Consider the following 20,393-nt stretch of genomic DNA (forward strand, 5'->3'; position numbering starts at 1 on the left):
CCCGGACGTCATTCGCACTGAAAATGTACCTAAGGGCCAGTTTAAAAATAAGTTTGAAGAATATTACAAGGGGGGAATATAAGTAGTATGTTAACGTCGGCCTCGACTGTTCAGTCCGCAGAATGACACGTCGGACACGGTTGGCTCTCTAAAAAACTTTGGCACATAGAAAGTAAATGATCACCCAAACACAAATTTAGAGTAATTGACACTATAATTAACATCTTCGACTTAACGTAATATAACATGTTAACACTTACGTCAATGAAACTTCCTGGCAGATTAAAACTTTGTGCCCGACCGAAACTCGAACTCGGGACCTTTGCCTTTCGCGGACAAGTGCTCTACCATCTGAGCTACCGAAGCACGACTCACGCCCGGTATTCACAGCTTTACTTCTGCCAGTATCTCGTCTCCTACCTGCCAAAATTTACAGAAGCTCTCCTGCGAACCTTGCAGAACCAGCGAAAGGTAAAGGTCCCGAGTTCGAGTCTCGGTCGGACACACAGTTTTAATCTGCCAGGAAGTTTCATATCAGCGCACACTCCGCTGCAGAGTGAAAATCTCATTCTGGAAACATCCCCCAGGCTGTGGCTAAGCCATGTCTCCGCAATATCCTTTCTTTCAGGAGTGCTAGTTCTGCAAGGTTCGCAGGAGAGCTTCTGTAAAGTTTGGAAGGTAGGAGACGAGATACTGGCAGAAGTAAAGCTGTGAGTACCGGGCGTGAGTCGTGCTTCGGTAGCTCAGATGGTAGAGCACTTGCCCGCGAAAGGCAAAGGTCCCGAGTTCGAGTCTCGGTCGGGCACACAGTTTTAATCTGCCAGGAAGTTTCATATCAGCGCACACTCCGCTGCAGAGTGAAAATCTCACTTACGTCCAATAACAATAACAGAGCTTGAGTGGTTTGAGAAGTTTAGAAATGACGTAAAAATGTCCGTTCATTAACCACTCTGTGTTTTGCACACATACTGGTCTGACATGCAACAAAGTAACCGTATTTTTCAATAGATTTAAACAAATTACAAATCTTATAACGACGCGTATGTGTCGGCCGGTGTGGCCGAACGGTTCTAGGCGTTACAGTGTGGAACCGCGCGACCACTACGATCGCAGGTTCGAATCCTGCCACGGGCAAGGATGTGTGTGATGTCCTTAGGTTAGTTAGGTTTAAGTAGTTCTAAGTTCTAGGGGACTGATGACCTCAGATGTTAAGTCCCATAGTGCTCAGAGCCATTTGAACCATTTTTCACGAGTATGTAATGTTGCGTCCGTATTAGAGAGGAGATAAAAAGAGAGTGATATCGTCCGGCAGTGGAACGATGGGTTGCGCGCTTGTTTTTGGTAATATGTCTTCAGAGTCTGTCTTTAATATCGATGTTTTTACATGCGGTTTGAATTAGTCTATAGTTTCTTGGGCGCGTCAGTGGCGCTGGATTCATTTCTCCTTGTAAATCGTCAAGCTACATCATTACAATGTATTGAAAGTATTTGTATGGAGTGTAGCCGTGTATGGAAGTGAAACATGGACGATAAATAATAGTTTGGACAAGAAGAGAATAGAAGCTTTCGAAATGTGGTGCTACAGAAGAATGATGAAGATTAGATGGGTAGATCACATAACTAATGAGGAAGTATTGAATAGAATTGTGGAGAAGAGGAGTTCGTGGCACAACTTCACTAGAAGAAGGGATCGGATGGTAGGACATGTTGTGAGGCATCAAGGGATCACCAATTTAGTACTGGAGAGCAGGGTGGAGGGTAAAAATCGTAGAGGGAGACCAAGAGATGAATACACTAAGTAGATTCAGAAGGATGTAGGCTTCAGTAGGTACTGGGACGTGAAGAAGCTTGCACAAGATAGAGTAGCATGGAGAGCTGCATCAAACCAGTCTCAGGAGTGAAGACCACAACAACAACAACAGTTAAATAGTATACATTGGCAAATAAATGGCTCTTCGCCTCTTTCGTTACTCAAGTCAGTGTTTTATGTGAGATGTGGCGGTGTGAAAATACAACATCTCAGACTGTCTGGATAGCATTTTTTGACCGGCTTGTAACACGTCCTTTTATTTATCCGCTCGTTCGGGATCTGAATAGCAGCCCAAAATTAGATAATTGATTAATGTGACCGTGTACCTAATGGGCTGGCAATCGGATTGGACTGCTCAGGGGATGTTACATTCCGTATTGTCCTTCGCAAATACTGTAATAAGTACTGTTTGGTGGTAAGAAGGACACAACACAGTTTCACAAACAAGATCTATATTCTTAGCAAAAGCACAAAATAAGGAGACAGCCACTGCCTTCGTCAATACACTGTTAATGATGGCTAATCTCAGCACAGGTTTCTCTAGTTATTCTTAATCGTCACACGCAACATCCAATCACTGTAATCCAAGTAATGCCGGCGCGGTAGACGCACTTAATATCACTGAAATCACTCTATAATTAAACTTTCTCACTTTCCCGTATAATACTAACACAAAGGGGTTAAACCGCGGCGATGGCCACTCCCTTTGTCGATAATTTACATTAATTCAACTGCTGGCTTCTGCACAGCTCTGCCCGCCTCGCGGGAACCTACCACCCCTGACTCCGCACATCTCCACACTCTAACTCTTACTAACTGCTCTCCGCCCAGTTCTTCCCGCCTCGCGGGAATCTACCCAAGCAGCACTCGGCACTCCGGTGAATCCCCTCTAGCTCTCGCGCCCTGCACACTCTACTCGATAGTTGCCCTGTCGACCTGTGTGAGCGCAAACTTAGCAGTAAGGGCCTGCGGACCCCTTACAGGCTGCAGGGAGTTTTGTACTGAGCGGGTACGCCTGTGCTGTTGCAGTGACGTGGTCGCACGGTCTGCGCGACGTCACGCACAGCGCGCGCACCCTCAAGGAGACGAGCGACGACTACGTGCGCCTGACGCTGAAGCGCGCGCGGCCCTGCGACGCCGGCACCTACTGCGTGCTGGCGCGCAACGTCTACGGCTGCGACCGAGCCTTTTTCACGCTCAAGGTGAGTGGCGCCTGCCTTGCAACTCAGCGCCCGTGTACCTTCCGGCATCACTTCATTCCCAAACACAACTGCGCCGCTTATCGCGTCTGATACTTGACGGCTCAACACAAAAGTTTTATCCCAAGTACAGATAGTGTTGAGGATCAGTGGACAAAGGTCAAAACCATCGTACAATATGCGTTAGATGAGTATGTGGCAAGTAAGATCGTAAGACATGGAAAAGAGCCACCGTGGTTGTTGTGTATATAGTTCCGCGTAGTCAGCGCGTACACAACTTTCCCACCGGAGCGCGCCCCGCTAAGCACAACAGCACAGGCGCAGCGCTCGTCCGGCTCCGCACTACGAGATGGCGCTGCCTTAGAGACGGACCAAATTATGCTTCCGCCGATCCGCGTATTAATATGTAACGCAGCCAATGAGATCGCTGCTGACGTAGAACCTTTTCTCCTCGCGGATCACACTCGCGCAGTGATACCTGAACGCTCGAGGTATTATATTGAGTGTACAGACCTCCGATTAGTCAGTGTGAATTAGTCTGCATTTGTCTATAGTCAAGTTTCAGTCTGCGCCTAATAAGATTACCATATTCCTGTACATAGCCATGAAGATAAATGAATAGACACTTTGTCAAGTATCAGAGATATGTGAGAATAAGATTAACGTACCAACACCAAAGAAACTTCAGATTGTAAATTGTGAACAGTATCCAGAATCAAGTTACGTAATGTCTATCCTTTTTATTATTTTAATAAATGTGTGTGAAAATTAATCAAGTTCTGTTTAAAGTTGGTCACCGTCAATCTGCTACTCTAAGCGTGCAAGTGGCATTTCTATCGTCTGACCTAACGGCAGAAGATAAACACGCCACGATAAGACCACGAGACATATTGCTGACACTCGCCTACTTCGTTGGAGCGACGAGTCAAATAAGCTGATGGTGTGTGTACCAAAAGTCTTACAGTACGCACACCACAGTGGTACAACAACCGAGTTACAAAACTGCTGCGGAAGCAAAGGGAACTTCACATCAAACATAAACATAGCCAAAGCCTTGCAGACAAACAAAAATTTACACGAAGCGAAATGTAGTGTGAGGAGGGCTATGCGAGAGGCGTTCAATGAATTCGAAACTAAAGTTCTATGTACTGACTTGGCAGAAAATCCTAAGAAATTTTGGTCTTATGGCAAAGCGGTAGGTGGATCAAAACAAAATGTCTAGACACTCTGTGACCAAAATGGTACTGAAACAGAGGATAACAGACTAATGGCCGAAATACTAAATGCCTTTTTCCAAAGCTGTTTCACATAGGAAGACTGCACTGTAGTTCCTTCTCTAGATTGTCGCACAGATGACAAAATGGTAGATATCGAAATAGATGACAGAGGGATAGAAAAACAATTAAAATCGCTCAAAAGAGGAAAGGCCGCTGGACCTGATGGGATACCAGTTCGATCTTACACGGAGTACGCGATGGAACTTGCCCCCCTTCTTGCAGCGGTGTACCGTAGGTCTCTAGAAGAGCGTAGCGTTCCAAAGGATTGGAAAAGGGCACAGGTCATCCCCGTTTTCAAGAAGGACGTCTAACAGATGTGCAGAACTATAGACCTATATCTCTAACGTCGATCAGTTGTAGAATTTTGGAACACGTATTATGTTCGAGCATAATGATTTTTCTGGAGACTAGAAATCTACTCTGTAGGAATCAACTCTGTAGGAATCAGCATGAGTTTCGAAAAAGATGACCGTGTGAAACCCAGCTCGCAGTATTCGTCCAGGAGACTCATAGGGCCATAGACTCTGGTTCCCAGGTAGATGCCGTGTTTCTTGACTTCCGCAAGGCGTTGGATACAGTTCCCCATAGTCGTTTAAGGAACAAAGTAAGAGCATATGGACTATCAGACCAGTTGTGTGATTGGATTGAAGAGTTCCTAGATAACAGAACGCAGCATGTCATTCTCAATGGAGAGAAGTCTTCCGAAGTAAGATTGAAAAAATGGCTCTGAGCACTATGGGACTTAACATCTTAGGTCATCAGTCCCCTAGAACGAAGTAAGATTGATTTCAGGTGTGCTGCAGGGGAGTGTCGTAGGACCGTTGCTATTCACAATATATATAAATGACCTTGTGGATAACATCGGAAGTTCACTGAGACTTTTTACGGATAATGCTGTAGTATATCGAGAGGTTGTAACAATGGAAAATTGTACTGAAATGCAGGAGGATCTGCAGCGAATTGACGCATGGTGCAGGGAATGGCAATTGAATCTCAATCTAGACAAGTCTAATGTGCTGCGAATACATAGAAAGAAAGATCCTTTATCATTTAGCTACAATATAACAGGTCAGCAACTGGAAGCAGTTAATTCCATAAATTATCTGGGAGTACGTATTAGGAGTGATTTAAAATGGAATGATCATATAAAATTATTCGTCGGTAAAGCAGATGCCAGACTGAGATTCATTGGAAGAATCCTAAGGAAATGCAGTCCGAAAACAAAGGAAGTAGATTACAGTATACTTATTCTCGCCCACTGTTTGAATACGGCTCACCAGTGTGGGATCCGTACCAGATAAGGTTGATAGAAGAGGTAGAGAAGATCCAACGGAGAGCAGCGCGCTTCGTTACAGGATCATTTAGTAATCGCGAAAGCGTTTCAGAGATTATAGATAAACTCCAGTGGAAGAGTCTGCAGGAGAGTCGCTCAGTAGCTCGGCACGGGATTTTGTTGAAGTTTCGAGAACACACCTTCACCAAGGAGTCAAGCAGTATATTGCTCCCTCCTACGTATATCTCGCGAAGAGACTATGAGGATAAAATCAGAGAGATTAGAGCCCACACAGAGGCATACCGACAATCTTTCTCTCCACGAACAATACGGGACTGGAAAAGAAGGGAGAACCGATAGAGGCACTCAAAGTACTCTCCGCGACACACCGTCCGGTGGATTGCGGAGTATGGATGTAGATGTAGATGTAGATGTAGATGTAGATGTAGATGTAGATGTAGATGGGCAATCCTTCCTGTTGTTAGATTGTCTCCTAATAAAATCGAAAGAGTTCGTGTGTCTCATTTCTACCTCCGATAGCGAACACATAAGCACAATGTATGACAAAGTACACGGCTTCACAAAAAAGTGTGAAGCTGACTGAAGGGGAGAAGGAAACGAGATGGAACGTCACGGCTCCAGAGGGTGTGTGATGTTACTTCAGTGCTTACGAAATCGAATCAGATTTACGAAGAACTAGGCACCATGAGCCCACTTATCGGCATCACGGTGAACCCCCTCTGACGTGGAACAGTGCACTGATTCTCTTGAGAAGAGTGTGGAATATGTGTTCTTATAGGACAACTATCCAGGGATTTCCACCCAATAATATCCAAACAGCAGACTCTGTACAGAATTTATTAAATTGCCAATACTAAACTCTTTTAAGTAACAACAAATTCATATAACTTGCAGAACTTAACAAATGGTTAAAAGAACGAGCCTTAAGAACAATAACGGTGGCTTGCCACCATAAAATCAAAGAACCTTTTACAATAGTGCTTTTAGAGTTTACCCAAGGGACAAAATCCAAGAATAAGTTAACTTGGCAATACAACTTCAGATCATTTACAAAAACCTTTAAGAATGATAATGACACTTGGCACCATAAAATCGGAAAACTTTAAGAGCAGTAATAAACTTAAAAAATAATAATAATGGCAACTTGGCACCATAAATTCAGAGAAGCGCAACACGCAACCAGTAAATATAATAAGAAAATAATAATTTGATAGAACCAAAGGGCAAGGGCAACTCCCAAATCAATCATAGACGAGCGAGCTCTCAACACTTCGGAGCGTTCCCACTAGAAACGGTACCGGAAATAAACCGCTGAGAGCTCCCCGACATGCCTCCCACAACTGCCCATTACTTACGCACCTTGGTTCTGTTCTGTAACACGCGACAGATAATATCAACACAAGATAAAATTCAAAAATACAATATAACATCATCCCAACAGCACATGATAACCACGGCACCGTTAACTCGGGCGCTCTTAACAAGTGCCGGAAGCCAACACACACAATAAACAATTCTCGCTTCTTAAAACAAATAATAAAAGCCAAGCGCACATGAATAGTCAAACCACAGTCTTAGAAGTGCCTTAACGACACCAAATGCGACTATTCCACCAACTTAATAATAACACAGTGAGATAAAAAAACAGAACATACCACTAAATGGTTGTTACACAAACCAAATTGCCGAGATCGTGTTGTTCAGGTCCCAGATGACCACATATACCAAGCAGCAGTAATTCACTATGCATATACTGTCCAAGACCGCTTTTCTTAGGCACACTTTACCTGACACTGCAAATGCCAAGTATACCACACGTGACCGCAACTCCGGGCAGGTAACAGGAACCACCTACGTGAATTCCTTCAAAAAGGAACAAACAGGCACCACCAAAGGTAACGCTGGGCAGAGCGGGTGGGCAACGACCCACTCAGCGGGATAACCAAAAGATATTCCACTTGAGCAAATAAATTAGCACGAACAAATATCGTAACGTAACACACACACACGCAGCAAAAACTTCCAACAACGCCGTCCCACATCAGAATGAAGTTCAGGAACCGCTGCTGGAGCTTCCAGCGGAAAATCTGACGAGCCAACCGAGCCCACACCCTAACCTGGCAGACGACTCAAACATTCAGCAACTATTTGTCTCCGGGCCAGAGTGTCACAGGACCCCACCGGACCTCCACATCAGACAGGCAGCCAGAACAAGTACGCCGGCTCCAATTAATCGCCACCGCATGGCCAGCACAGCGGCGAGTCGCCTCCGCCCCAGACCACTCTGTTCGTAGCGCTAGTCACCAGCAGGTCAGGCAGAGCGAACTTCACGTTCCGTGCAATGCCCGGAAACCGACTACCCTCTCGCTTTCCGCCGGCCACCACAAACACACGCCAGCGACGTAATCAACACTGAAGCACCACCCGCACCAGAACAGCGAACTATAGTCGATTGTAGCGCGCGCTCTAAACAAAATCACGGGATAGCGGCGCGTGCCGTATCAGAGTGTCATAAATCCCTAGTACTTTCTTGGAGGCAAGTAGAAGCACAAGTGTTGCTACTGGTCCGTGATATCCCGGAGACCAGACTTGACGTCCGACCTAGTCTCACACGTATTCTACTGTGGACAGATGTGGGGAACTGGCTGCTTACTGGAGTACCACAGCATCACCCGGGCAGTTGCCCTGTGTGGACGAGCTTTGTCCTGTTGAAAAATGGCAGTACGGTTCTGTCGTGTGAGAGATAACACATGAAGACGCTGGATGTCCATGACGTACCATTGTTCCCTCAGCCACTACCAGCTTTGAACTATTGGCAAAAATTTCCCCACACCATGAACGCACGAGTAACACCGCTGTGCCTGAGCAAAACATTGAAAGAATGGGGCCACTCCCGAACTCACGGCCATACTCGACTGGGTAGTGCAGAACCCCGAGTCATTGCTGAGTAGAATACGACGCCATTTGTAACTACACTCCTGAAAATTGAAATAAGAACACCGTGAATTCATTGTCCCAGGAAGGGGAAACTTTATTGACACATTCCTGGGGTCAGATACATCACATGATCACACTGACAGAACCACAGGCACATAGTCACAGGCAACAGAGCATGCACAATGTCGGCACTAGTACAGTGTATATCCACCTTTAGCAGCAATGCAGGCTGCTATTCTCCCATGGAGACGATCGTAGAGATGCAGGATGTAGTCCTGTGGAACGGCTTGCCATGCCATTTCCACCTGGCGCCTCAGTTGGACCAGCGTTCGTGCAGGACGTGCAGACCGCGTGAGACGACGCTTCATCCAGTCCCAAACATGCTCAATGGGGGACAGATCCGGAGATCTTGCTGGCCAGGGTAGTTGACTTACACCTTGTAGAGCACGTTGGGTGGCACGGGATACATGCGGACGTGCATTGTCCTGTTGGAACAGCAAGTTCCCTTGCCGGTCTAGGAATGGTAGAACGATGGGTTCGATGACGGTTTGGATGTACCGTGCACTATTCAGTGTCCCCTCGACGATCACCAGTGGTGTACGGCCAGTGTAGGAGATCGCTCCCCACACCATGATGCCTGGTGTTGGCCCTGTGTGCCTCGGTCGTATGCAGCCCTGATTGTGGCGCTCACCTGCACGGCGCCAAACACGCATACGACCATCATTGGCACCAAGGCAGAAGCGACTCTCATCGCTGAAGACGACACGTCTCCATTCGTCCCTCCATTCACGCCTGTCGCGACACCACTGGAGGCGGGCTGCACGATGTTGGGGCGTGAGCGGAAGACGGCCTAACCGTGTGCGGGACCGTAGCCCAGCCTCATGGAGACGGTTGCGAATGGTCCTCGCCGATACCCCAGGAGCAACAGTGTCCCCAATTTGCTGGGAAGTGGCGGTGCGGTCCCCTACGGCACTGCGTAGGATCCTACGGTCTTGTCGTGCATCCGTGCGTCGCTGCGGTCCGGTCCCAGGTCGACGGGCACGTGCACCTTCCGCCGACCACTGGCGACAACATCGATGTACTGTGGAGACCTCACGCCCCACGTGTTGAGCAATTCGGCGGTACGTCCACCCGGCCTCCCGCATGCCCACTATACGCCCTCGCTCAAAGTCCGTCAACTGCACATACGGTTCACGTCCACGCTGTCGCGGCATGCTATCAGTGTTAAAGGCTGCGATGGAGCTCCGTATGCCACGGCAAACTGGCTGACACTGACGGCGGCGGTGCACAAATGCTGCGCAGCTAGCGCCATTCGACGGCCAACACCGCGGTTCCTGGTGTGTCCGCTGTGCCGTGCGTGTGATCATTGCTTGTACAGCCCTCTCGCAGTGTCCGGAGCAAGTATGGTCGGTCTGACACACCAGTGTCAATGTGTTCTTTTTTCCATTTCCAGGAGTGTAGTAACCGTTCTTGTTGTGGTGTTAATTGCATTCCATGGCATGTCATGGCATGGGGCAGTAATTCCCTAGTCCGGTTGGTGCTGGCCTCCTGACAATGGTACGGAATCACACAGATTGTTGCAGGGAGCCCATTACTTCTTGTCGGGCGGCAGACGCTGATGTGAAAGGGTTACGATGTGAGTAGTGCACAATATGGCGGTCGTCTCTTGTGGTGATGAGATGTGGCCGAGCGGAACCTCGGCGACGAATACGCCTGCTCTGAAGTTCCCGAGCAGCGGGCCACTGCCGCATCAGAATGCCTCACAATCTGCATATCGCACCATTCGACCAGCAGGACAGATGGAGACCGACAATGAGGCCCCTATCAAACTATGTCAGGCGCTGATAACGCTGCCTCATACGAGTACGTGACACCTCCATATCCCTCACAGTGATCACTCAATATCTGATGCAGTTCACGTCCCTTACGTCTAGTACCAACCCTGGCAACAACACTAAACAGGAACAACACTAATGCATTCTGGTGGTTTTTTAACCTGTCACAGAAAATTACAAGTAATCATTTTCATACGCGCCGATACGACGTAAGTGTACCAAGTTGCATTAACATCCGACCATGTTTTTTGCGTGCTTCATTTTCTGCGTCAGGTAGTGTATTGTCATATGTCTACGTGCAAGAAACTGTCAAACATACATAGGTTATTTTTCTGCCCCCCCCCCCTTTTAAACTCTAAGAAAGTGTATTCCCACGTTCATATTTTAATTTGTCTGTCGTTTGTTGTGAGCCGTCGTGTATTTCCGAGTAGCTTACAAGCTGATTGGTAATGTGATCTCTGACTTGGACAAGTAGCCAATTAATGTCGATCTATAATGTTTAATTCCTTACAGATGATTTCTTTCGTGCTAACTCTGTCCAGTTGTCCTCCTACTGATACTACTGATTCTTTTCAGCTTTAAGAAATATCTTTTCGCCTCATTACAATTTTTATAAACGTAATCGGTGTTAGGCATGCAAGCACACAGCGAAGCGATCATTAGCGCCTAAGTCTAATTAATGTTTGATCATCCAAAATTAAAGTTAATTAAAAGAAGTAATAAATAAGAAATTCGTCAGGGTATTAGAAATGGATAAGTACGAGGCGTGTTTTTTAAGTAAGTACCGTTTTGAAAATAAAAAAAGACGTTCTTAGATATCTCAATAATTTTATTTTTACATGAAAGCCTGTACCTTAATCTACGCACTGAAGCTATTACAGTCTGATTCTTCGTTGTTTACGTTGTGTACTGAGTGTTTAAGACCCCTCCGATAATCTTGAGTCCCGCCCACTGTGAAGTACGGGCTGTTATAAGATTTCTTAGTGCTAAAGGCCTAAAAGCGATCGATATTCATCGTGAGATCTGTGCAGTTTACGGGGAAAACATTATGAGTGATGGAATGGTGAGAAAGTGGGTGAGAGCATTTAAAGATGGCCGCACAAATGTGCATGATGAACAACGGAGTGGGCGTCCTTCGGTCGTTAATGGAAGTTTGGTGCAGGAAGTGGACAATAAGGTGAGAGAAAAGAGACGCTTTATGATTTCCTCCTTGCGGAATGATTTTCCTAATGTTTCTCGTAGTGTTTTGTATGGCATTATGATCGAGCACTTGAATTACCGAAAATTGTACGCACGTTGGGTACCGAAAATATTGACGGATGTGCACAAAACCAAACGTTTAGACAGTGCATTGACTTTCCTTGAGCGGTACCACAACGACGGTGATGATTTCTTTAGCGAAATTGTTACGGGCGATGAAACATGGAAGTTGAGCAAGGGCATCGTTTTCCTATAAGACAATGCCCGTCCGCATGTGGCGAATCAGACCAAAGATTTCATCACATCTTTTCGATGGGAAACTCTAGATCATCCTCCGTACAGACCCGATCTTGCGCCCAGTGACTGCCATCTGTTCCTGCACTTGAAGAAACACCTGGGCTGTCAGCGTCTTCAAGACGATGACGAAGTCAAAACAGTGGTGATGCAGTGGTTAACGAGTCAGGCGGCAGACTTCTAAGAGGAGGGTATTCAAAAACTGGTACAACGTTATCACAAGTGCCTCAATATTGACGGAAATTATGTAGAAAAGTAGATAAAGGTACAGGCTTTCATGTGAAAAGAAAATTATTGAGATATCTTAGCACGTCTTTTTTTAAATTTCAAAACGGTACTTACTTAAAAAAAACACGCCTCGTATATAAAAAGGAATAAAAAAATCTTTGGTTAGAGCAGATTTAATAAGTAAACTGAGAACCACAGTGTGTAAGAGTCATGAGGAGGAAGCGAATTTCATTACGTGCTTGGCACCTGTGTCGTCTTCTAAATTTCATTACGTGCTTGGCACCCTTGTCGTCTTCTAAATTTATGGAACACCGTTAGCAGACCGTTACTAGACTCTTCCACAGATAATCGTACGCCATAAGCACTGCACAATGATGCGTCGCCTCACTGGAGCGAATCTATGCGTCATATGGCAGTGCCGAATTGGAAGACGGAGAAGGAGCACGTCGTATGCCCTAAGTGGCTCAAGGAAGCTACAGCATGACTGGAGACGCGGCTTCAGCAGACGTCACCTTGTTGCCCCCCACTTACAGTCAATTATCCTGCCAGTTAAACAGAACCCGGCGCCTCAACAATGGGGCCACTGTGTGGAGAGCGGCGTCACATTATGCTGCACTGTGCACTGAGCACAGCTTCTTGGCTGTTACGTCCTTTTATTACTCCGAATGCCGGCACCTCGATGGCCTAGTATGAAACACTGTAGCACCTTCCTCTCGACCTGTGTATGGAAGGATAGGGTCCTCCATATTTTATTACTCTCTCTGCTGGGTATCTGTATTGCATATATAGAAACAATTGTAGAATTTAATTAGAGGCATATGAGCAATTTCGAATCTCTTAACTCCTCCAATGCGTTCAGCATCACATATACGTTGGCGTTGTACAATAATGCAGAGCTGGCCAGTAAAAGTACAACGACAGGAAAAGTAACAAACAGTGAAAGTTTACTTATTGTGCGGGTACAGTCTAGTAGAAAGAATCTACAATTAAATTTGTAGGTGATGTGGGTGTATACAGGTTGCACATCTTGTAACAAACATGGCTCCAACCCTACAGAGTCCAACAGGGCTTGGATGACATATACGGTTACGCCATAGCTGGCTGCTTCAACTCTACGCCATCCCTCAATCGTAGTCGCTGGCGAATGTTTGGGGGGGGATTCCCTTGGCAATCCACCACCAGATATTTTCAATGGGCGGGAGGTCTGGAGATCGTGTCTGCCAGGAGAAGGGTGTAACACCGTATGTACCGAGGCAGGTCAGAACAGCACAGGTTTATCGATATTGTAATGGAGCACCCGGAGATGGGGCACAACCACCGGCCTTAGCATTTCAGAAATGTGATGTTTGTTGTAAAAATTGCCAACTAGTCTAACCAGAGTTGATGGTGTTGTACACCCAGTGGCACGACAAAGCATCATACTAAATGCTGGACCGTGTGATGGTGACGGATGCAATCTGGCAACACTCCCTCTCCTCGTTGTCTCCAAACACAGATACGTCCACTACAATACTGTGTGGAGAACCAGGACTCGTGTGAGAAGACGACGCTGTGCCATTCCTGTGCGCAGTGACGCCGTTCGGCGCACCACACTCTCTCCCTGCTTCCGCGTGACGTCGCCTCGCTGACAGTCCGCGGTGCTCCAGACATCGTGGTGTTGCCTGTGGTGCTTATCTTGCTGGAAGCGAGATCTTTCCCTGACACAGTGTACGAGACGTGGTTGTACGATCCTGCTCTGTCTAATGAACAACATGTCTGTCTTGGACGGCAGCCGCGTGCAGTCTTTGAGATTCTCCAAGGCGTCGAGTGTAGCCCTCCTGAACCTGTCGATTCCATATTCCCGTGACAGTCGTTGAATCCCGACCAACTCTAGAACAAACCGCAGTCGCCGCAGGCCACGATCCTTCCGCTGTAGAATTTAGACGCGTGTTGGTAGAATTCCCTTCTCCCTACGAGATGAATAACAAAATCTTCTCACAAACAGCCATAATCCAAATGTTGTTTCTGAATGAGGAACCCGCTGCGTAATCTTTCATCATATATAGAAAGTAGATGACATTGTTCCTAGACTTTCTCCAGTAGCGCTGAGGTGCTAAACGTTTATCCAAGCATGTACTAAACTTGAGGCAGTTTGACCTTTTTATGCATGGCGCATTACGGTGTTGCACTTTTAATGGTCAGCAGTATAATTTCGTTTAACTTCTACATGTTGAGAACATAATCTGTTCATATCACAGAACAGCTAATCTTCTCCCCTGCTTAGTTTCAAAAATAGACGCACTTTCCATGATGATGCTGATTTAAAAGGTCATGAAATAAAATCTTAAAATGCAATCTGCCTTACGGTCTCCTTTTGCTAACTTCAAAATTCTCTTGTACTTAGTCATCCACCAGAGTGGAATCCGTCTTCCGTCCTACATTATATATGTCATATGATCCACACCGAGTGCTCTCCCATTGATAGAAAGTAGCTTTCTTCATAAACGGGCACTTGAAAGCGACACTAATCACTAATATGGGTGAGTCACTGGGCGGATGTAAAGCTAGTGACTTTCGAAGACCAGATAAGACCTGACGCACGATCAGCGGTTGCTACTCGATAAATAATGAATCATTACCGTCATCTAGAGAGCTCCCAAGTATGGGCTGATTTAGCTGGTGGTCGTGGCCAGCCAAAGCCCCCTGTGATGGACAGGATCAATGATTTTCTACTGCATAAATTTTGCTGATTTTAGCACCGATAATCTGCCCAGAAACTCGAAATCCCTGTAAAACAAACACATTCCGTGGTCCATGACGTGAATCTAGCGCACTTGAGGATGCTTGATATTCGAACGAACTTTTACTTTGGTAATTAAGTCAATCTGTAAATGAACACAGCTTCCTGTGTCGACAAATTGAATCACATACGTACCTTTCGTTCCCGCTGCCTAATCGATATTGCTACTGTTGGTTTGGAAGGGCAACACTTTGTCACAAAACCTCCAGCGATTAAACAAAACTGTACGAACCTCCATGTCGTGGACGTCATGTCACTGACAGCCATGGCAACACTATGGAGAGTTCCCGCTGTTCTGCTGCAACCAGTCCTAAAGGAATTGACCGACTCGTAGCTGCAATAACGATATCACAATCAGATGATGCGGAGATAGGCAGTCGTCCAAGGAAGCTCCATTGAGGAACATTAGAGCTGAGAATATTATATTATCTAAACACTGGAAAAAACACCAGTGAACTCTTTCTTGCTGTCGAAAGGTATCTGCATTACTTCTTCCGCAATGTTCAACTCAATGACGGCACAGATATTTCCTGCACTCAAGCGAAGAAGCAGTTGTTTCGAACGTAGAACCCAGAGTAGACGCCAATTAGCCACCAAGATTTTTCCTTCACAGCTGGTGAATGAAACTTTGCGATATCTATTTGAAGATGTGCAGTCCTTCCCTGGCTGTCAATTTCATGAATGATTCCGTCCATCGCGATAGTCCTTTCCGTTAAGCACTGTAAAATATGTGCAAACACTTTTCTCTCACTGTATGTTCACACTGTCAAAAACTATTTAATTAGATTTCTTACAGATAAGTGAAGTATTGGATGTGATCCCAGAATACGAAGAAAATGTTGTGTATTTTTCCGGAATAATCCAACATTAGAAAAAAGTAGCATAATATTACTAAATTCCAAAAAAGATTCGATGTAGATGCGTTTATGTAAGTAGGAAACCTAAGAAATACCTTTTCTTAAAAATGCTTGTTTTGTAGATTTCTCTTGTGATACCTGGAGGATCGGAAAATTCTTTTTGCTCCTACATTACTGCATCCTTCCTAAACCTTATAGTTTTTTGTCTATTTTTCCTGAAACTATATCGTGTACTAACAATGTCTCTTCGAAGTAATCTTCTTACCAGCTGAGCTATCCGAAAACGAGTCAGGCCCTACTTCAATAGCTTCAACTTCTTTAGTACCTGTCTACAACTTTCCAAACTGCACTTAAGCTTCCTGACAAGCACTCCTGGAAGAAAGATTAGCGGCACACAGAATTAATCTGCCAAGAAGCTTCAAAACATCGCACACTTTGAATGAATTTTATTCATAATGGATGCTGTTGAACTCCGTGACTATTCCTTTATAGGGTATAGAAAAATGTTTCGCTACCAGTCACAATAAAAGGTTATTTATTTGTCACACCATTGGTTTGGGGCTTGCGCCCATCCTCAGGTGTTTATACATTCATGTACATATTTATATTGCTGGAGATCAATAAAGATGAAGCATCATTATTATGACAGCGTAACCATAATAATGATGCTTCATTTTGATTGATCTCCAACAATATAAACATGTTCATGAATGTATAAACACCTGAGGATGGGCGCAAGCCCGACACCAGTGGTGTGACAAGCAAATAACCTTTTATTGTGACTGGTAGCGGAAATTTTTCTACACCCTATCGGACACTTTGCTGCAGAGCGAAAGATTAATTCTGGAAACACTCGCCTAGGCTATGTTTAAGTCATTCCTCCATGATATCCTTTCTTCCAGCAGTACTAATATCGGCAGGTATGTTACAGAGCTTCTCTAAAGTTTGTAAAGTCAGAGACAGTTACTGGCAGAAATGAAGTTGCCAGTCGTTCCTGGATAGATCAGTGGATAAGGGTGTTTCCTGTGAAAGACAAGGTTCCCAGTTCGTGTTGCGGTCCGGCACACGGTTCTAATCTACCAAGGAGTTTCAAAACGGTGCACACTCTGTTGCAGAGTCAAAGATTCTGTCTGTAATGGTATCCTTTATGAACGTTAGAGTAGTGATTTACATGTGAGGCAATGAGATTAAATATATCTCTTGAGAAACAGACTGTGCTCTGATCATTTCGCATATACTTCGCTGCGTTCTGCTTCGGATATTTGTGGTATTTACTTTCACTTATGGGCGATGGGCATTCACAAAGTAATGCAACAGATTTTTTCTGAAAGCAGGTCAGTTATATTCAGGATTCCAGTCCACCATATTATTCCCCACTCTGTTGGCTACGAAACCCTATTTTTCTACATAGTCCCCGTTCAGTGCACCAGCCTTCCGCCACCTTACTCTGAGAGACTGTAAGTCGGCATGGCGCCACTCTACTGGGCGAATGTCGGAGCCAACGTATTGCTGCATTAATAACCTCACCATCAGCCGCACTCTGCTTCCGGAGGAGTGCATCCTTCATTGGGCCAAACAGATGGAAGTCGGAAGGTGCGAGATCTGGGCTGTAGGGTGGATGAGGAAGAACAGTCCAATTAAGTTTTGTGAACTCTTCTTGGGAGTGCAGAGTTGTGTGATGCCTTGTGTTGTCACGGAGAAGGAGACGTTTGTTTGCATTTTTGTGGCGGCGAAGGCGCTGAAGTCGTTTCTTCAGTTTTCTGAGGGTAGCGCTATACTCTTCAGACTTGATCGTTGGAGCAGGAGGGAGGACATCAAACACAATAACACCTTTAGAGTCCTGGAAGACCGCCCCATAATTTTACATGTTCAGAGGGTGCGGCTGTGAACTTTTCCTTCGGAGGAGAGGTTTGTGGCGTCACCCCATGGATGGCCGTTTTGTATCCGATTGGAAGTGACGTACCCAGGTTTCATCGCCTGTGACGATGCTCGGCAAACAATTGTCACGATCAGTCTCGTAATGAGCAAGAAATTCCGCACACATGGTCCTTCGTTGCTCTTTAAGGTCTTGTGTTACGTGACGAAAAACCCGGCGAGCGCACATCTTTGAGTACCCCAGCTGGTGGACGAGTGCTTCAGCACTACCAACAGAGACGTCCAGTTGAGCAACGAGGTGTTTGATTTTGATCTGTCGACCGCTTCGAATGAGAGTGTCCGCACGTTTCAACATTGCAGGACTCGCAGGAGTGTGCGGCCAGCCGGCACGTGTGACATCGGACATGTTTGGGCGCCTTTGTTGCGATGACGACAGGCACCTCGCCCAACGACTCAGCGTGCTTTTGTCCTCTGCTGCGTCTCCGTAGACATTCTGCAAGCGTCTATAAATACACTACTGGCCATTAAAATTGCTACGAAGATGACGTGCTACAGACGCGAAATTTAACCGACAGGAAGAAGATGCTGTGGTGTGCAAATGATAAGCTTTTCAGAGCATTCACACAAGGTTGGTGCCGGTGGCGACACCTACAATGTGCTGACGTGAGGAACGTTTCCAACCCATTTCTCATACACAAACAGCAGTTGACCGGCGTTGCCTGGTGAAATGTTGTGATCGTGTAAGGAAGACAAATGCGTACCTTAACGTTTCCGACTTTGATAAAGGTCGGATTGTAGCCTATCGCGATTACGGTTTATCGTATCGCGACATTGCTGCTCGCGTTGGTAGAGATCCAATGACTGTTAGCACAATATGGAATCGGTGGGTTCAGGAGGGTAATACGGAACGCCGTGCTGGATCCCAACGGTCTCGTATCAGTAGCAGTCGACATGACAGGCATCTTATGCGCACGGTTGTAACGGATCGTGCAGCCAAGTGTCGATCCCTGAGTCAACAGATGGTGACGTTTGCAAGACAACAACCATCTGCACGAACAATTCGACGACGTTTCCAGCAGCATGGACCATCAGCTCGGAGACCGTGGCTGCGGTTACCCTTGACGCTGCATCACAGACAGGAGCGCCTGCGATGGTGTTCTCAAGACGAACCTGGTTGCACGAATGGCATATCGTCATTTTTTCGGATGAATCCAGGTTCTGTTTACAGCATAATGATAGTCGCATCCGTGTTTGGTGACATCGCGGTAAACGCACTTTGGAAGCGTGTATTCGTCATCGCCATACTGGCGTATCACCCGGCGTGATGGTACGGGGTGCCATTGCTTACACGTCCCGGTCACCTCTTGTTCGCATTGACGGCACTTTGAACAGTGGACGTTACATTTCAGATCTGTTACGACCCGTGACTCTATCCTTCATTCGATCCCTGCGAAACCCTACGTTTCAGCAGGATAATGCACGACCGCATGTTGCAGGTCCTGTACGGGCCTTTCTGGATACAGAAATTGTTCGACTGCTGCCCTGGCCAGCATATTCTCCAGGTCTCTCACCAATTGAAAACGTCTGATGAATGGTGGCCGAGCAACTGGCTCGTCACCATACGCCAGTCACCACTCTTGATGAACTGTAGTATCGTGTTGAAGCTGCATGGGCAGCTGTACCTGTAGACGTCATCGAAGCTCTGTTTGACTCAGTGCCCAGGCGTATCAAGGCCGTTATTACGGCCAGAGGTGGTTGTTCTGAGTACTGATTTCTCAGGATCTATGCACCAAATTGCGTGAAAATGTAATCACGTGTCACTTCTAGTATAATATATTTGTCCAATCAATACCCATTTATCATCTGCATTTCTTATTGGTGTAGCAATTTTAATGGCCAGTAGTGTATCTACGATGCTCTGATTTTCCGCCGAAAAGAACTCAATGACAGCTCTCTGCTAGGACACATCTCCTTTACAGATACCATTTTGAAGGCTGCGTACACGCCGCCACCTATCGGTATTTCATGAAACTACAGGGGCTGAAGCGGGGATATTCCACGATGTTCCACATTTTTTCATCCGAAAGTGGCCGACAAAAGAAGTGTTGCATTACTTACTGAACGCCCCTGGTACATACTTTTGTACAGTGCTACTTACATCACGTAGTAATCTTCGGATTGTACACGAAACTTTCTGTTTCAGGTGCGACAGAGAGCCCGTTCTTTGACACCAGGAGCAGAGTCACGTTTGCGAGAGACCACCGAAGAGATCCTCAGGGACATCAGGGATTCTGAGGAGAGAGAAAGGCGGAAAGGTAAGAACGCGTCGAGGGCTTTGTTTTGCACTCTGACAGAAGGGTTTTCAGGAGTTTGTTTTGTGCAGCTCATAAATATTTGAAAAAAAAGTCTTCTCATTTCAGAACCACCAACAACTACCAGTATCGGTTATCATAAAATTTGTTACAGTGGCCTGTAATTCCGGTGTTTTTACTTTAGCGTGAATTAAAATAAAAACCGTCATGTGCCAATTTCTCCAGGTTTACCTGCAGTCAGTACCAGTAGTATTAGTAATATAAACATTATTGACAGCAAAAATCACTGTACACATTGACACAGGATGTTCTTCATTCCAATATACTCCACAGAAAGAAAATTGTCATACGTGATATTGCTAATAATTTAATGTTAGCTGAAGATGATGAAATAATCGAACCCGATAGTTCATACAGATTCATTTCGTCACAAGCTCTCTGCGGTTCTACAATGACTTTTCTAAATATTTGGATCAAGTTCGAAAAGTATCAGAGA

General features: G+C 45.8%; 1 protein-coding gene across 1 annotated transcript in view; it reads left to right on the plus strand.

Moving 5' to 3' along the window:
- LOC126260759 (uncharacterized) overlaps nucleotides 1-20,393 on the plus strand; it is a 1,547,391-nt gene that overhangs the window by 488,013 nt on the left and 1,038,985 nt on the right. The window contains exons 31-32 of the mRNA XM_049958097.1: nucleotides 2,840-3,012; nucleotides 19,789-19,900. Of these exons, the coding sequence (XP_049814054.1) occupies nucleotides 2,840-3,012; nucleotides 19,789-19,900 (285 nt within the window). The remainder of the gene's footprint in view (nucleotides 1-2,839; nucleotides 3,013-19,788; nucleotides 19,901-20,393) is intronic.

The sequence above is a fragment of the Schistocerca nitens genome, chromosome 5, assembly GCF_023898315.1.
Source record: "Schistocerca nitens isolate TAMUIC-IGC-003100 chromosome 5, iqSchNite1.1, whole genome shotgun sequence".
Lineage (NCBI taxonomy): Eukaryota > Metazoa > Arthropoda > Insecta > Orthoptera > Acrididae > Schistocerca > Schistocerca nitens.